At 41.9% G+C, this 14,698-nt stretch overlaps 1 protein-coding gene across 21 annotated transcripts in view; it reads left to right on the top strand.

Annotated features, from left to right (window-relative positions):
* The window catches only part of GRIP1 (glutamate receptor interacting protein 1), a 278,059-nt gene that overhangs the window by 83,073 nt on the left and 180,288 nt on the right, over nt 1-14,698 (top strand). For 9 of the 21 annotated variants that reach the window (XM_085514680.1, XM_015856455.3, XM_085514708.1 and 6 more), the window contains exon 1: nt 617-1,135. The exons of 10 other annotated variants lie outside the window; for them this stretch is intronic. In XM_085514680.1, the coding sequence (XP_085370806.1) occupies nt 1,003-1,135 (133 nt within the window). In that variant the 5' untranslated portion in view covers nt 617-1,002. Of the gene's footprint in view, nt 1-612; nt 1,136-14,698 lie in introns of those variants that run through there. 2 more of the 21 variants (XM_085514622.1, XM_085514601.1) reach the window with 2 other exon arrangements.

Raw genomic sequence — 14,698 nt, 5'->3', positions numbered from 1 at the left:
TAAACTTCATTGTGAAATTCGTGCCTTATCTGAGGAAATGCTGAGGAATTGGGCATGCAGCAAGAGGACAGAGTGAGTGCCTTTCTGAGCTGTTTGCTGATCTCTTCCAGTGCCCAGCACAGTTTGCTGCATCTTCACTTTAAAGTTTTAAAACTCTTCTAGGATTTTAAATGAGCGTGGTGTGGTGTGTGCATGGTGTGGCTTCCTTTGTTTGCCTATTGCCATGTAGCCTGGCCAGCTCTATCAGAAACCCATCTGTGAAGCGCATTTTAATGGTTAGATCTAGCAGTGATTAGAGTGCACCAATGCCCAGTGGGTATATGTGTCATTTTTTAACAGCTGCTAAGCCTTCTCCCTGCTGCTCCAATTAACACACTGGGCACACGCTTGCCGCTGAGTGGGCTGTGTGTATGGGTTAAACCACTCTGCTGGTTGTTCTCCCGGTGCGTGCGATGCCAGGAACGGAGCCATGCATTTCTTGTCCGTAGAACAAAATGAAATCAAACAGAGCCCTCAGCCCGTGCCTGCGTAAATGTGAGGACAGATTTAACTGACGGAGGGAAACCTGCCTCGCTTGTGGATATGGTTCAGTCCGCCGACTCGCATCTCTCCCCGCCTCCCAGCCCCGCTTCAAATGATGGAGACAGAGGGCAGCGAGCTCCCGGTGCCGGCTCCTCTGCCTGGCAGGCAGCGCGCTCCAACTTTCCTCTGTTCAACAACTGCTCGCAACCCTCAGTTCTCCCCTCCCATCAGTGTTTCTCCCCTTTATCTATTTTTATGTTGAGATATTCCAGTATGTAGATTTTATAAAAGTCCACCCCTCACCTTCTTGTTATTTTTTTTAAAGGAGGGGGAAACAATATGCTTTGCAGCCCTAGCTGAGATCAGGGTTTTTAATGGTACCAGATGGTGGAAGGTCACAGTGTTCCTGCGGTGCTGGCTGTTGCCCCGTGCCCGGGCAGCTCTGTGTGAGGTGGGGGGCTGCTGGTGGGCGCTGAGGCCATGGAGCGCTTCCTGGGCTTCGTCAAGCAGATACGGAGGTCAAGGAGAAGAAAAGGCAAAAAGTACCGCCCGGAGGAGGATTACCACGAGGGCTATGAGGATGTCTATTATTACGCCTCTGAACATTTTCGAAGTAAGTGTTTCGCGTAACCTCGCTTTCCTTTAGTTGTGATAAATGTTACATTTGTAAGATTCTTTAACAACAAAACCACCCTAAATGCCAAACAGTGTCCCTCACTTTATAGAACCTGAGCCCTGTGTGAGTATGAAAGCTTCCGGCTATAGATTTGTCTGTCTGTGGCTGCTGATGACTGGTGTGAAACAGCTGAAGTGGCACAAAGCTCCCAAAGTGAGCAGGGTCCGTCAGCCTGGTTAATATTTCAGGTGCAGTTAATTGAGTCTGAGCGCTGGAGAGCCGCTGTGAAACACTTTGTTTTGAGAATGGATCGGCTGGTGGTCACCCTTGTAGGATGCCTTTGTACTGTGGGTGTTTTTAAAGCAGCGTAGAGGCAGCAATCTCTCATTGGTGGGTTCAAGTTGGTGATTAATGCATGCTGCTGAGCGAGAGTCAGCCCTCTGAGCCTGCAGAAAGTCTCTCCGTGGGCTCCTTTGTTGGGGAGCACCCGTGGGGTTGCGTGGTGGTGGTGGTCACGTGGCTGCAGCAGCCCACCCCAAACCCAAGTAAGTTCTGATGTCCCTTTGCAAAATGTGTATCCACTGGGTTTGTGCTCAGCACCTGGCGGGCTTTGGTGATCCTTGTAAAAGCTTTCTGTTGTTCCGACCAGCAGTCTGGGAGCTCTGCAGCGAAGCTATTTTTGAGCAGCTGGAGTTTGATGTGCTTTTTCATCCTTTTTATTTATTTTTGCTGGTACGGTTGTCACATCCTTTTCATGCCATCCAGCTTCATTTCCATTTAGTCTGAAATAAGAACCATCCATTTGTTTTCAGACAAAATAGTGAACATGGCTTTACTCAACAGCAACAGAGTGCTCTATTCTCTGGAAAACATTGAAGCTAGAGGTTTTCCTCTCAGCTTTAAATGCACCACAATTGCCCATCTGCAAAAGTAAACTAATACAGAGTGATTGATTTTTTTTCTTTTTACTGCAGTTCTCCCTTATACATTCTTTATCTTTTTTCCATTTCAAAGCACATGTACCCTGCTGATAAACCCTTGTGTTGTTAGGACTGAGTTTTTATGAGAAAGACCTATTTTCAGGGGCACTACAATCATAGCAGCTGTCTATCATGTTGGCATATAATACACAAGGACTAAAAAACGTACTTAGCACTGAAAAATGTGAAAATAATGCAGGTCAATGAAAGCACATAACTTTTTGCTTTAATATGCAAATAAAAGGAATGTGTCAAAGCAGGCTGTCAAAGTATTTCCCCTAACTGATTGTTAGTGCTGAAGGTCTTTTAAATAAGAAAGCAAAACCCCTCCCAACACTGTCACATGTCATAAGGATTTGTTGTGTGTTGATTAATAAATTATTACTCTTGACTTAATGCAAGGAACTAAGAGCGAGCCAAATGTCTAATAGTTTTTTCATTTTATTCTCCTTAGAAAATAAAAGGATGTAACACCCCTCAGCCCCTGGGGGTTGGAAATATTTTAGTCTGGGTGAGTGCATGTCTGCTTTTGAAGTGTTGTTTTTACTGGTGGTCATAACCCTCGCACTGAGCGGGCAACACAGTGCGCTGTCCTATAGAGTTGGGTGCACGAGGAGTTGCAACTTCTCACACTTACTAACACAGAGCGTGTCGTGGGAGGTTCAAGCTGTGTTCATTAGGGAGCCTGTGCAGGCAGTATAGCAAACACAACCCCTCCTCCTCCAGGGCTTCTTTTGTCCGCTCTTTCCGTGTGCTGCTTTGGTTGGGTAGGTGTGGCATCTGCTGTGTGTACATGTGAAAGGATGCTGCTGGTGCTACTGTGAACGCTCTTGTGAAACTGGATTTCATGTAATGAAGACAATGAAGTGTTTATCTTGAATGTAATTATGATCTGGTATTATCCTGTTTACAGTGCAAGTTTAGAGTAATTGCAGACCTTTTAATAGTCATTCCTTCTGCACTTGTATGCTTGAGGGATGCGTGCTTGAGAATAAGGTTGCACTTATTGGTATGATTCTCCAAATATCAGAGCTAATGAAATCAAAGACCTGTTGTTCATTCAACCGAACAGAGTAGGAGCTTGTTCAGGTTTTGTTCCTTCTCCCTGCTTTGTCACTCATCCCTCCCAAAGGGTCTCCTTTTATGAGCTACGTAACCAATTAGTGAGTGCCTTTGGAGATTGTCTGAGCCAATCGCTCTCTAGGCTTGTTGTTCTCTCTTCCCCCCATACATAGTACTGCTTAGGGTACTGCAGGGAGACGGAATTCATAAAAAACTGAGGAAGTGCATTAGAATAGCCAAAAGATCAAACAGAAACAAAACAAATTTATAAATAGAGTGGGCCTCTGGGAATCACCAGGAAAAGGTGACTTTAGTTTGTCCTCAGCCCAGTTGTGCCCGGGTTTTGTAGCTCCTCATTAGGTACACTGCATGTAATTCTCTGAAGCTTTGTGATGGGGGGCCAAATGAGCTGTAATGCTGGAGGTGAGAAAGGCGCAGTAGTACCCAAAGCTCCCTGAGTGAATAAGAGACTCCACTCTGACATCTGTTTGCTTGGACATTTCATTCATGCACGCTCAGTTCATGCTCCTTGCTTTGACACACAACATCAGCTCTCTTATCTTTCCTGAGAGTCTCTTTCTGTGCCGTGTAGTGAGAGAACAGCTAAGATAATAATCTTCATACACAAACACGTATTGACATTAGTAGCACAGGTGTCACACTCATTTCAGTGAGGCTTTCCTCTGTAAACATAATGGGCAATGAAATTTCTGCCCAAGCTGCTTGGACAAGTTGGTGCTTATTGTTTAAAGTGCTTTAAAAAGTATTTGTCTTGTGCAATGTTATGGCACTACCCCTCAACCTGCTCCTTTTAATGAGGCTTTGTGTGAATAAGGCCCTTGTTATGCCATTACCGGGACTGACAGCAAATGGCAGGACTGTTGTGTGGCATAGTTGCCTGGCCCATTTCCAAAGATGGCATATGTCCTTCCACAGAAGTTGAGATGCTTTTCCATGACCTTTTTGTTACAGCCTGGTCTTGAATGGGAGGATGCACTTGGAGCCAGCCTGGCCACCTCTGACCAAAACAAACACAAGCCCCAGCCTGATTGCAGCCTCAAGTCTTCACAAAACATCTAAAAAGGGTTGGATTGTGTTCTAGTGGAATGGAAACAGATTTTGGAGCTTGCAGATGATGCAAAATGCCCAGGAGGTTCCAGGCTGCTTTACTGTGAACAGGTGCATTTATGCTACTTCAGGTTTGCCATCCATTTCTTCCTGAAGGACACTCCATTTCATTCTTGTCTGTTGGTTTTCCCAACACACAATCAGCATTATGTTCCTTTGGCGTAAATGTTTTAGTGTCAGCGCCATAAAGACATGGAAGAACCATTTCAAAAATCAATGCATAAATAATTCTACTAGTAAACTCCTGCTAACCCCAAGGTTCTATTTTTCTCCCTCTCTTGTTTTTAAGCTCTGTCCCTCAAAATGTTCCATGTAGTCACTCACGGAGTTACACAAATAATTTTCTTTTATCCTTTGTCAAGGTCTCTTACACTCTGTTTGACAAGAGCACTCATATTTTAGACAAAATAGTTCGCCATAGGCTATCTTCAATAAAGTCATGTAATATTTTCTCTCTCGCCTTTTTACTTTGAATTAATAGTTTTAATTTTTTTCCTTCAAAGTGTGTTTTGAAGTATCCCAAGGTTAGACCAATGCGGCTTTCTCCTCAGATCTAATTTTCTCTTTTTTAATCAGTAAATGCTTACTTTCATCTAGTTATTTGAGACTATATCTTATATGCCAGACTTTTTTCTTTTAAAACCTTTAAAAATTATTATCATCACTTTGATGCCTTGTATTATTTCATCCGCAATTCTTGTGTGAGAATCATCAGTTTCCTCACTTTCAGGACATTAATCTCTTCCAATTTGCCTCCAAAGTAGTTGTGATATTTTTTTCTCCCTTTCCATTAGTTATCTCAACTCTGTCCCTTGTCTGCACTGGAATGTGAAAGGAAGGTATTTGACATCCTTCATGTCCAAGCCTAGCAAATAATACAAAAAGGAAACAAAATATTCAATGTAACTCAGAATTAAAGATAGCCTCTTGTTTGATTGAAATTGGGAATAAGAAGGACACTGAGTATATAATGCACTGCTTAATATTATGTCAGCAGAAAAACTTCCCTTGCTCTGATTGTGCATTATTCTCCAACATGACTCAGTGTTATGGTGCAGAAACTCCCACAGCTGCCAAAATCTTCCTAACAAATGTCTTTGTATTTCATAACCAGAGTTGCTTTAAAACTAGGTTAAATTCTTACGGAAGAGATCTACTACTGAAATAGCACTAAGACAGACCACCGAAGGAAGCAATATGCCGATGGCTTTTAGTGCTATGGCAAGTAGCAGCTTCACTCTTACTTTCCAAACTGGCTCAATTTTGTAAATTGGCACAAATTGTTCTTGTTTGCTCTCATCCCATTGATTTGATTGGGGTTGTTAGAAGAGTTAATGGTTTTATGAGTAGTGTGGTGACAAGGGCACTGAATATCTCTAGCTCAGGTTGCATAGACGGTAATTGATCTGAAAGGGTGAGGAGGACAACTTCTTTTCATTTCACAAACAGCTTTTCATCCCCCAGGAGATGCATACTGCTAGTCTGCTGTGTGTTTGGATGTGTGCGTTGGGGCTGCTGCTTCTTCCTTTCTTGATCATGTCTTGTCAGAACAGTAAAACCTCTGCTTTCACTGAAAGTAAAGGTGATCAATTTGCTACTGGCTAGAAGAACCCAAATGGGGAATATGGCAGGCCTTGAAAACACAGTGAAAATAATCCTCTAAAAAATAATTCAAATTCATTAAAGCTTCTTATTTCTTTGTTCTTATTGACTGTTTCAGGATTGCTGACCCCTGGAAATTGATATTAATAGATCATAGTTTATCAATACTTCTGTCTGCTTTCCTTAAGTCACTTACTGAGGCCTCACTTCTTGAGGTCTCAGCAGCCCCAGTGCCTCTAGTTTGGATAGGATGGGAAAGGACACCCATGTCCAGAGAGACTTCTGTGATCAGTTGCCAGCTTGCAGGCTGGGCATGGCATTAAACGAGACAACTCCACTAAAACTTTACTGCTAGGCCAGACAGTATCAGCAGCCTCACTAAGAGACCTGCCAGTGTAACAACAGTGGTAACAAGTTATTAAGTGATCTTCATTGACTTGTGGGCTAAAACTTCCTGTGTAAAGGTGTCAGGTATAACACCTTCCACTGGATAAAATTCAAACGCTTCAGATAAAGGTTTTGTACCCTCCTGTTTCTGCTGCTTTTTCATCTTCTTCCATGTTCAGTTCTGTTGTTAAGCAGGTGGTCATTGCATCAGGCATAGTGTTGTATTTCATGACAGCCACGCTCTTGCAAAGGGTCACTTTACTTCTCAGTAACTGTGTGCGTGTTTTGCATATGACCATTTCTAATTGTTGTCTCATTTGTCATGGTCATTAGTGAATACATCCTTACTAGAAAAACCCAAGAAATGAGGAATTATATATTATTCTCACTTTATAGATAGAGAACTAATAGCAATGCATTATAAAATGTGAGCAGCTCTTGAGCATCCTATGAAATCACCTAGATCTTTCAAGCCCTTAAGAAATGTGCATAAATTAGATCCTAATTTACTCATTTCCTGCTCTATATTAGTTAAATGAGCTTGTAACTCTTGGGACAAAGCTCATGTTTGTTTGGGTAGTAGCTTTAGCTGCATTATATTGTTTACATAAATTCAAAGATAATTGAAGTCTTTTCCACTGTTGCACTGCTGCTGTCCCCAGCTTCAGGGTGTATCTGCAAGGCTTCACACGTCTGCTTCCCTGCAGCACCAGGGCAATGCGTTTGCTCCAGCCAGGTACACTTTTGCACAAACTCTGGTTCCAGTGAAATATTTTCATTATCTATGAAACATGCTACACAAATTCTACATTATTTTTTTTTTTTTCCTAAAGCAGTGGTACAAGAGCCAATTTAAGTTCATTTGCTGTAGCATTGCTTTTTAAGATGACCTTTTGTGGCTCTCCTTCAAATGGCCCTTAGGCTCTGGGGGCAGCACGGAGCACAGATGGTAAAGCTGTGAGTTAGTTGAGGGAAACCGGCTTGTTTCCTTCAAGACATTGAAAAAATAGGACATGAGATACCTAATTCTTTGCAGGAAGTATAAACACTTTTCCCTTCTAATAGTTATGAGTGTAGAACTTCTGTGCTACTTTACTTCTGTTTGCTTTTGGGTCTCATTCTTTACTGAATTATTAAAGCTCTTGATTGTCCTTGCTTAATCAGTGTATTCATTATGGATCATCCCCCTCTTGCAGTGGTATCTGGTGGCTGTAGTGGTCAGATTGCATCTTTTGTGGTTTGGAGAACCGAGAGTTCTTTATTCTTCGGTATGTTTGGAATATCTGACATTTGGGTTCAAACAGTGAAATGATGAGAGACTTGGACAACATTTAGCTTCCTGTGATGATGTATAAGCTCACGTGTTTAATCATCAATTTGCATTGTGAATATTTAGTGATAAGATTCTATTCTCTCTTAGATACCATGAAGTGAACGAGGCATTGGGTTTTATAAACTAAGATTAAAGAAAATGAGAGGTAAAAGCAACTACTGAGATGCTTTAATATTGGCCATCAGCTCCAACTGAGAACTTAATTTAATTAGTAAAACAAAGAGGGAAACAACAATACAAGGCCCTTGTTGATGAATTTTATAAACATTTATTGAGTTATTGCTGTTTTTTCAGCAGGGTACCCCAGCAGGTATAATCAATCATCAGAATGTATATAAACACCTGTTATTTATATAAAGCATATTTTGTAATCGTGCATGCAGAAAGCATTAGACAACACTGAGAAATGTTTCTCAGCAGAGAAGAGTGGGCCTGGGAGGAGCTCTGAGGTGTAGACATAGCAGGGATAGAGCTGGGTGCAGCAGCCCATTCTGCCCCTGGCTCCAGCTTTTTCCTTGCCTCTGCATCCCTGACTCAGGAATTCATCTTCTTGCAATGGCTCATACATCTGGACACTGCTACGTTTCCCACAGGTTTTCTGTTTTCCCTCTCAAACCAGATTATACGTGGACCAGCATAAAAGACTGTTCCAGTTTTGAGGACATACAAGTAGAACTTGAAGAGCATCAGAGATAAAGTTGCCTACAGAACCTTCATTTGGCCTTGCTTTAATGATTCCTTAATTGAGGGCAATCTGCTTGTCTCACCACAGCTGTGGTAGACTCGCAGGTGGCCTAAGCAGAGCTCAGGGCCTGGCTCTATCCCTCCCTCCTTCCTTTAGACCTGACTTAAGAGCTTGAATTTGATGCATGGGTGGCTGTAGCAGGCCAAAGGAAGCATGGTTTGTATATGTAAAAATTATATATGTCTGACTGCTCTGAAATTTCAGCCATAAGGCACTTCAGACTGGAACTTTTAAATTACCACACACCTTTGATGATAATCTCCCTGTGCTCTAGTTCTCCACCTGTGAAATGAGGTTAATGGCACCTCTCCTTTACTGGTACACCATGAAAGTAAATTAGTGTTTGCTAAGCCCTCAGATGCTATGGTGATGAGCACCATAGAAAAGCTCAGGGAGAAATTAATGTCTGTCTGAGAGAATGGCTCGAATACTATGTGGGAGCTAAAGCATAGAGTTCCAGTTGGAGCAATGAGGGGAAAACAAGGTCTTGAATAATTTTTCAGGTGAAGTCATTTATTTGGGGCATTAAATGAGACAAAGTGAAAGAGTAGCTCAGGTGATTAATGGTTCTGTTGTAAGGCGTGTGTAAAAAGGAGGCCAAACTGAGGCTCACTAGGAATTCCTAATTCTGGCACTTGGATCTGTTTGCTTTTTTATTCTTTTGTGTGTGCACGCAGGTAGTAGAGAAAATGGAGCAGTGGTTTATTGATTTTTGGAGTGGAAATTTCTCAACAGTGGGTCACGGGCACAACACAAATAAACTAAAGACTCCTTTGTTTTGTGAGGGTGAATGTACACTTTGGTGACTTGCCACAGGATCTGACTGCAGACAATAGAACTTTGAGGCATTTTTTAGTACCATGAGAAGTTAGAGAAGGGAAGGAACCAGGTTGATTTATCTGCTGTCCTATGGTGCTCTGAACAACTGTGAGAGACCACAAGGGAGAGCTGTGCATGAAAGGCAAGCAAGAGCCAACCTGGAGGGGGAGCAGCACAGTGTGAGAGGAGGTAGGAGATCCCCTGACTGCAGTGTAAGGGTGTGGCTGCCTGCTCCTCCAGTGCTTCAGTTCTGCCCAGGTTGTTCCGTACTTGCTAATCCTGATATAAAATAATCTCCCACATGAAGCACGGGGACACCAGCTCTTCTGAAAAGAGCTGGCATGGAGACAGTGCATCAGACACTGTGTTTCAGAGGCCAAACTTATACTTGTGATCCTGATGCATGTAATACCCTTGTGCACATTCTTGAGTGTGGAAATAAGGAGGACAAAGAAGATGGGAATGAAGATATTTATTGGGATGGAAAGAAATCTCATTGCAGGTACTCAAAACCTAACTGGATAAGGCTGCAGGCGACCTAGTCTGCCTTTGAAATTAGATCCAGCTTCAAAGCTGGCCTTGCTCTGAGCAGGGATTTTGAGCTAGAGGCCTTCCAAAGAGTCCTCCCCACCTCAGATATTCTGTGGTTTTGTAAAAAGGAACTTTGGAGAAGAAAGCAGGACAGTAGAAGACAGAGGGAGAAGAAAATTAAACATGGATCTGGGGAAAATGCTGTTTGAATTAAACCACAAAAAAAGAAAGTGAAGCCAAAGGCAGACAGATGCTGTATGGAGTATTAGATCAGTAACTTGTGTTTTCCAGTTTGTTTGCAAATGCCGTGCCTTTGGGTCTGTTTAACAAGCTCTGTGGTTGCTCAGGTCTGTGCCATTTGGATGCCAGAAGGGGAGATACTCCTCCCTCAACACAGTTGTTCTGTCAACTGATAGCAATGCTATTAAAAAATAAATGCTTACAATGTATTACAAATAAATACAGTGAACAATGAATAGTGCGTTCACAGACTTGTATTTGAAATGCACTGTGATAGAAACAACTTCTTGTTTTACCTTTTTCTGCCTTAGAGTAGGAGGTGATTTAAAGCCCTGATGACCCCGCTAGCCATACTCTGCCATTGTAGAAGCCCAGTAGGAACTGTGTGGTCAACACAGTTCCTTTCGCATAAGGGTAATGACCCAAGCTGTGGACTGCAGAGCCAGCTGTGTTAGCTCTGAATGCTCAGCACACAGAATGGTTGTGCACCATGCTGTCTGATAGGGATGTCACATCTGACAAGCCTGTTTTAGGGAAATTGAGATGATGCCTGTGAAGGAAACTATAAAAACATAGCTATACTTAGATGTGTGGGGATTTTTTTGTGACTCTTCTCTGCTCTCCCAGTCACTGTGTACATCTTAGGTGCCTAGATCTGGCAGGAAGTAACTGGCATTGCACTACAGGTAATGGAGGAAAACAGGGAGGGCTTCTCTACTCAGGAGAGTACAGCTACCCCGTTAAAACACCACTGCTTCAACTGTAACACAAAGAATTTAGGAAGGACAGAATGCTACCATTTTGTACCTGACTCCTTGATTCCTGTGTTGCCATTCAGTGTTTGTATTTGCTTCTAGGGCGGGTAGAAAACAGTACCCCTTTCTAGGTTCTTTCTTGGACTTCTATAAGGAATCCAAATGGCTGTGAATTTTGCAGAACAGATGATGTCACACAAGTTGTTTCCAGAGGCTTAGCAAAGATGTGCAAGGTTGTTCTAGTTGCAGCCTGGGGTCTGTTTTATCTTACAGGTAATTGGGCTTCTACTGCCAGATGTACTTTCACAGTAGGTTATTTTCTTCATAATAGATACTGAATTTGAATAGTGAAAGGATATATGAAATGATATACTGAAATAATGACATGATAATGAATTTTATTAGCTGTTGGTTTAACAGTCTAAAGGCGATACAGTGCTGTTGTTCTGTGCCACGTTGTTGTTCAGAGGCTTATAATGATGTGAGGAGAAAAGAAGGCAGAGGCACTATGCTGTTCCATTGTGTGATGATAACTTACTCTATGGGAAATGTATTTCATTGGAAAGATGTTATTTGAAAAATCAGTGAAAGTAATTACTTGGAGTCACTTATTAGAAAGCTTCAATATGTTGGTATTTCATGCCCTGGTAAATTGTCAGTGGATTTGCAGGTAAGGAAAATTTAGTTTTGGTGAGTGGCCTCTCTTCAGTGATAAAATGAAGTCTGTCTCATGTGATTCATTAGCGGATGACAAGCAGCAGTGGCTTTATGGCCTTAGATATATGCAAACTACTGCTAACTGAAATGGAAACATGTAAAAATAAGAAGAAACATTAAACCTGATTTAGAGCAACCTACAGAAGGTAATCTGATCACTTCCCTAAGAGCAGTTAAATTTGTTCCTATAAATGGTGTTCGTATTTTGTTGTTAGCAGTTGATATGATTTAAATGCACAGCTACTTTGAGGAAAGAATCCAAGGAACTGGCAATGCTGAGGGATCTGTGATGGCTGAGTGAGTTTTCCTTTCTTCTGATTATTGTGGCAGTGGTTGGAAATGATCAGTGCTTCACAGAACAGGACCTGGTTGTTTGTCTGTCAGGTCCATTTTTGAAGTCTATATTAATGCAGTAACAGGGATTACAGTGTAGGGTAGAAGTTAGGTGGAAATATTCAAGTGATACAACTCACAGCTTGGTATTACATTCTACCACACCTGTGATATCTTCTCTTGTGTGTGTCCTGTATTAATACAAAGTGGAACACTCGTGTTTGTGGCCTGCACCTTGTCTTTTCCTTCTAAAAAAACACAAGTGTTGTTGCTGTCTGCTGCTCTTTTTACTTACTTATCTTAATGCAGTTGGTGTGCTACTCAGCAAAACAGAAAGAAGATGTGACTGACGGGCAGCTGTGAGGGCTGCTGTTGTGACAGAAAGTCTCGAGTTTGCAATGTATATGGCCTGCCCTTAGGCTTCACCCAAGGCAGCCAGGGATGCCTTAAGGTAGAGGCTAAGTGAAAAAGATGTAAATAGGAAGCTGTCCTGGGAGGAAGCCAAGGAAGTGAAATTCAAATAGCCTTTACATCTGCCAGTTCAGCTGGTTTTATTCAGTGATTGTGGTCTTGGATTTGAATGTGATTTTTGCCATACGTCTTAAAATGTGTGGTGAGATTTGTTTATTTGTTGGTAACCGCTGTTACAAAAGCTCTCTCAAAAATACGTCTGCAGTGGTTGCACTTTTCTGTACGTTGGTGTTTATTTCATCAAGATTTGTGGAGCTGGCCATGCGTTTGCAAGGCTTTATATCGCCTAGGCTTTGCCTTGCTGTAGGCTGGCTGAAGGCTCGGTCCTGCAAGCACAGGTTAGTTATGTTCATAAGGGTCTGTAGCAGTGAACCCTGATGAAATCGACCCATATGGCCGGAATAAAGAAGCGATTCTAAGAGCTTTGTAGTTTCTCCCAGATGTTTGTCATTTGTGTTGTATTCTTGTATTTGGTTCCACTTTCTGGCAAAGATAAGAGGATGTTTTGACTGCAAGATCAACATCCTTGGATTGTTTCCTCTGAGATAATTTGTAAGCATGTGCTTTTTTTCTTTTACTTATTTATTTATTTGTTTGTTTCACATTTTGCTTCACAGGTGAGATAGTTCAGACTTCAAAAACAAAGCCGGTTGATTAGTTCTGCATTAATTCATTTCAATGCATGATTTCAGCCTTGTTCATTAAAGCTGAAGTGGAAAACCTGTGTCTTAAGGACTTCTGCTGACAGGAACAACTAGCCTGGAGCACAGGATTCAATAATCATTGATTAATACAGTTTACTGCTCATTTCTTTTCTTTGAAAAAGGCAATTATTCTTGCCAGTATCTTTTCAACATAAGCCTTGTCTTAGAATTTCAATTTTTAGTCTGTAATAATAATAACAACATTGCTTTAAAGGAAAAAGAGAGAGTGAAAATTGAGGCTTATTTAACACCAACCTCATGATGTTGTTCTAATGAAGCAAAAGGAGAAGTAGATAGATATATTATAATAAATATTAAATGTATTAAATTGCCCGTCAAGTATATTGATTATTTTTTTCACTTGGAGCTTTAGAGGAGACTGAGTGCTACTTTGTACTTTATGACATCCAATTATTATTGTTGGATAAGTCAAGATTTCCTTTGCTTTTGAATGTAACTGGGGCTTTGGGTGGGAGCTAGGCATGTTTTTGCATGTATGGAGAAAATGTGTACATGGGTATGTGGCAACTTGAGGTTCCAGTAGTGTGAAAGACTAGTGGCAAAAGAAGCTGTATTTCTACTTTGATATTGATCTCTGCTAGAGCAGCTCTGTGTTGTTTCCTCAGATGTGTGAAAAGAAAGAGCAAAATGTCGTGTGATGATGTTGACTTTTGAGTTGCTGTCCCTGTGGTGTAGTTCTGCAGCTTGGGGTTGCAACACAGAGAGCGATGCAGAGCACTGGTCTTTTTGTCTGCAGACTGTAGTTATTCACAGACCTGAGTCTGCTCTTGCTGTGGAAATATACCAGGAGCGCTTGGGAGGTGGGTTTTGGCTTGCCTAACTCTGGGCTTATACAGTGAGTGCAGTTATTAGAAATAAATAGCCAACACTTGATGTTGAAATTCAGAGTCAAATATGTGTGTGTGTTTATATGTGTGTATATATATATATGCATGCATATACATATGATTTCAGAATCATTGCCCTTGAGCAGAAACTTACTTAGAAAACAGAATGTACAAAATCCCCTTATGCAGCTCTCCAAGTGTAGATATCAGCTCATTTCCAAGCAGCAAACCAATTTGAATTGTTGAGAGGGAAAAATGAGCAACTTCCCTAGTAGGCATAGCTCCTGTATCCTCAAGGGCTGTGATTACTTCAAATGTCCTTGGGCTTATATCTGGAAATGATTTCCCCATCTCTGTACTTCTGCCATAGGGATCAAGAGAACAAATGTTTCATTGACATGAAAGCCATTTTGCATGTTGGCCATGTTTTCCTTGCAGGCCTGTCCATCAGCAGTTTCCTTGCTCTTTGTCTTCAGGGAAGTACTTCCATGCCTCCAGTGATCTGGTGGACAGCACTTGGTATGGGGGATGTCAGCATTTTCTTTTGCTGGTATTTTCTAATAGCCGCTAAAGCGTGAAGTAAACCATAGGCTCATATCCTGAGCTGGAAAGGACCCACAACGTCATTGACTCCAATTCCAGCTCCATACAGGACCACTCAGAATTCAAACCCTATGCCTTGAGAGCAACTTGAACTCCCACTGCCCTGGGCAGCCTGTTCCATGCCCACTGTTTTCTGGTGCAGAACTTTTCCCTAAGCCCCACCTGACCCTCCCCTGACACAGCTCCATGCCATTCCCTCTGGCCCTGTCATTGTCACAGAGATAGATCAGTGCCTGCCCCTCTGCTTGCAAATGCAGGGGAAAGGTGGCTTTGTGTTTTCACTTCATTTTTAAACTGTTTAG

The sequence above is a fragment of the Coturnix japonica genome, chromosome 1 (genome assembly GCF_054131305.1).
Source record: "Coturnix japonica strain WE chromosome 1, WE-NBRP24, whole genome shotgun sequence".
NCBI classification, from domain to species: domain Eukaryota; kingdom Metazoa; phylum Chordata; class Aves; order Galliformes; family Phasianidae; genus Coturnix; species Coturnix japonica.
This window is presented reverse-complemented; position numbering and strand designations above follow the sequence as displayed.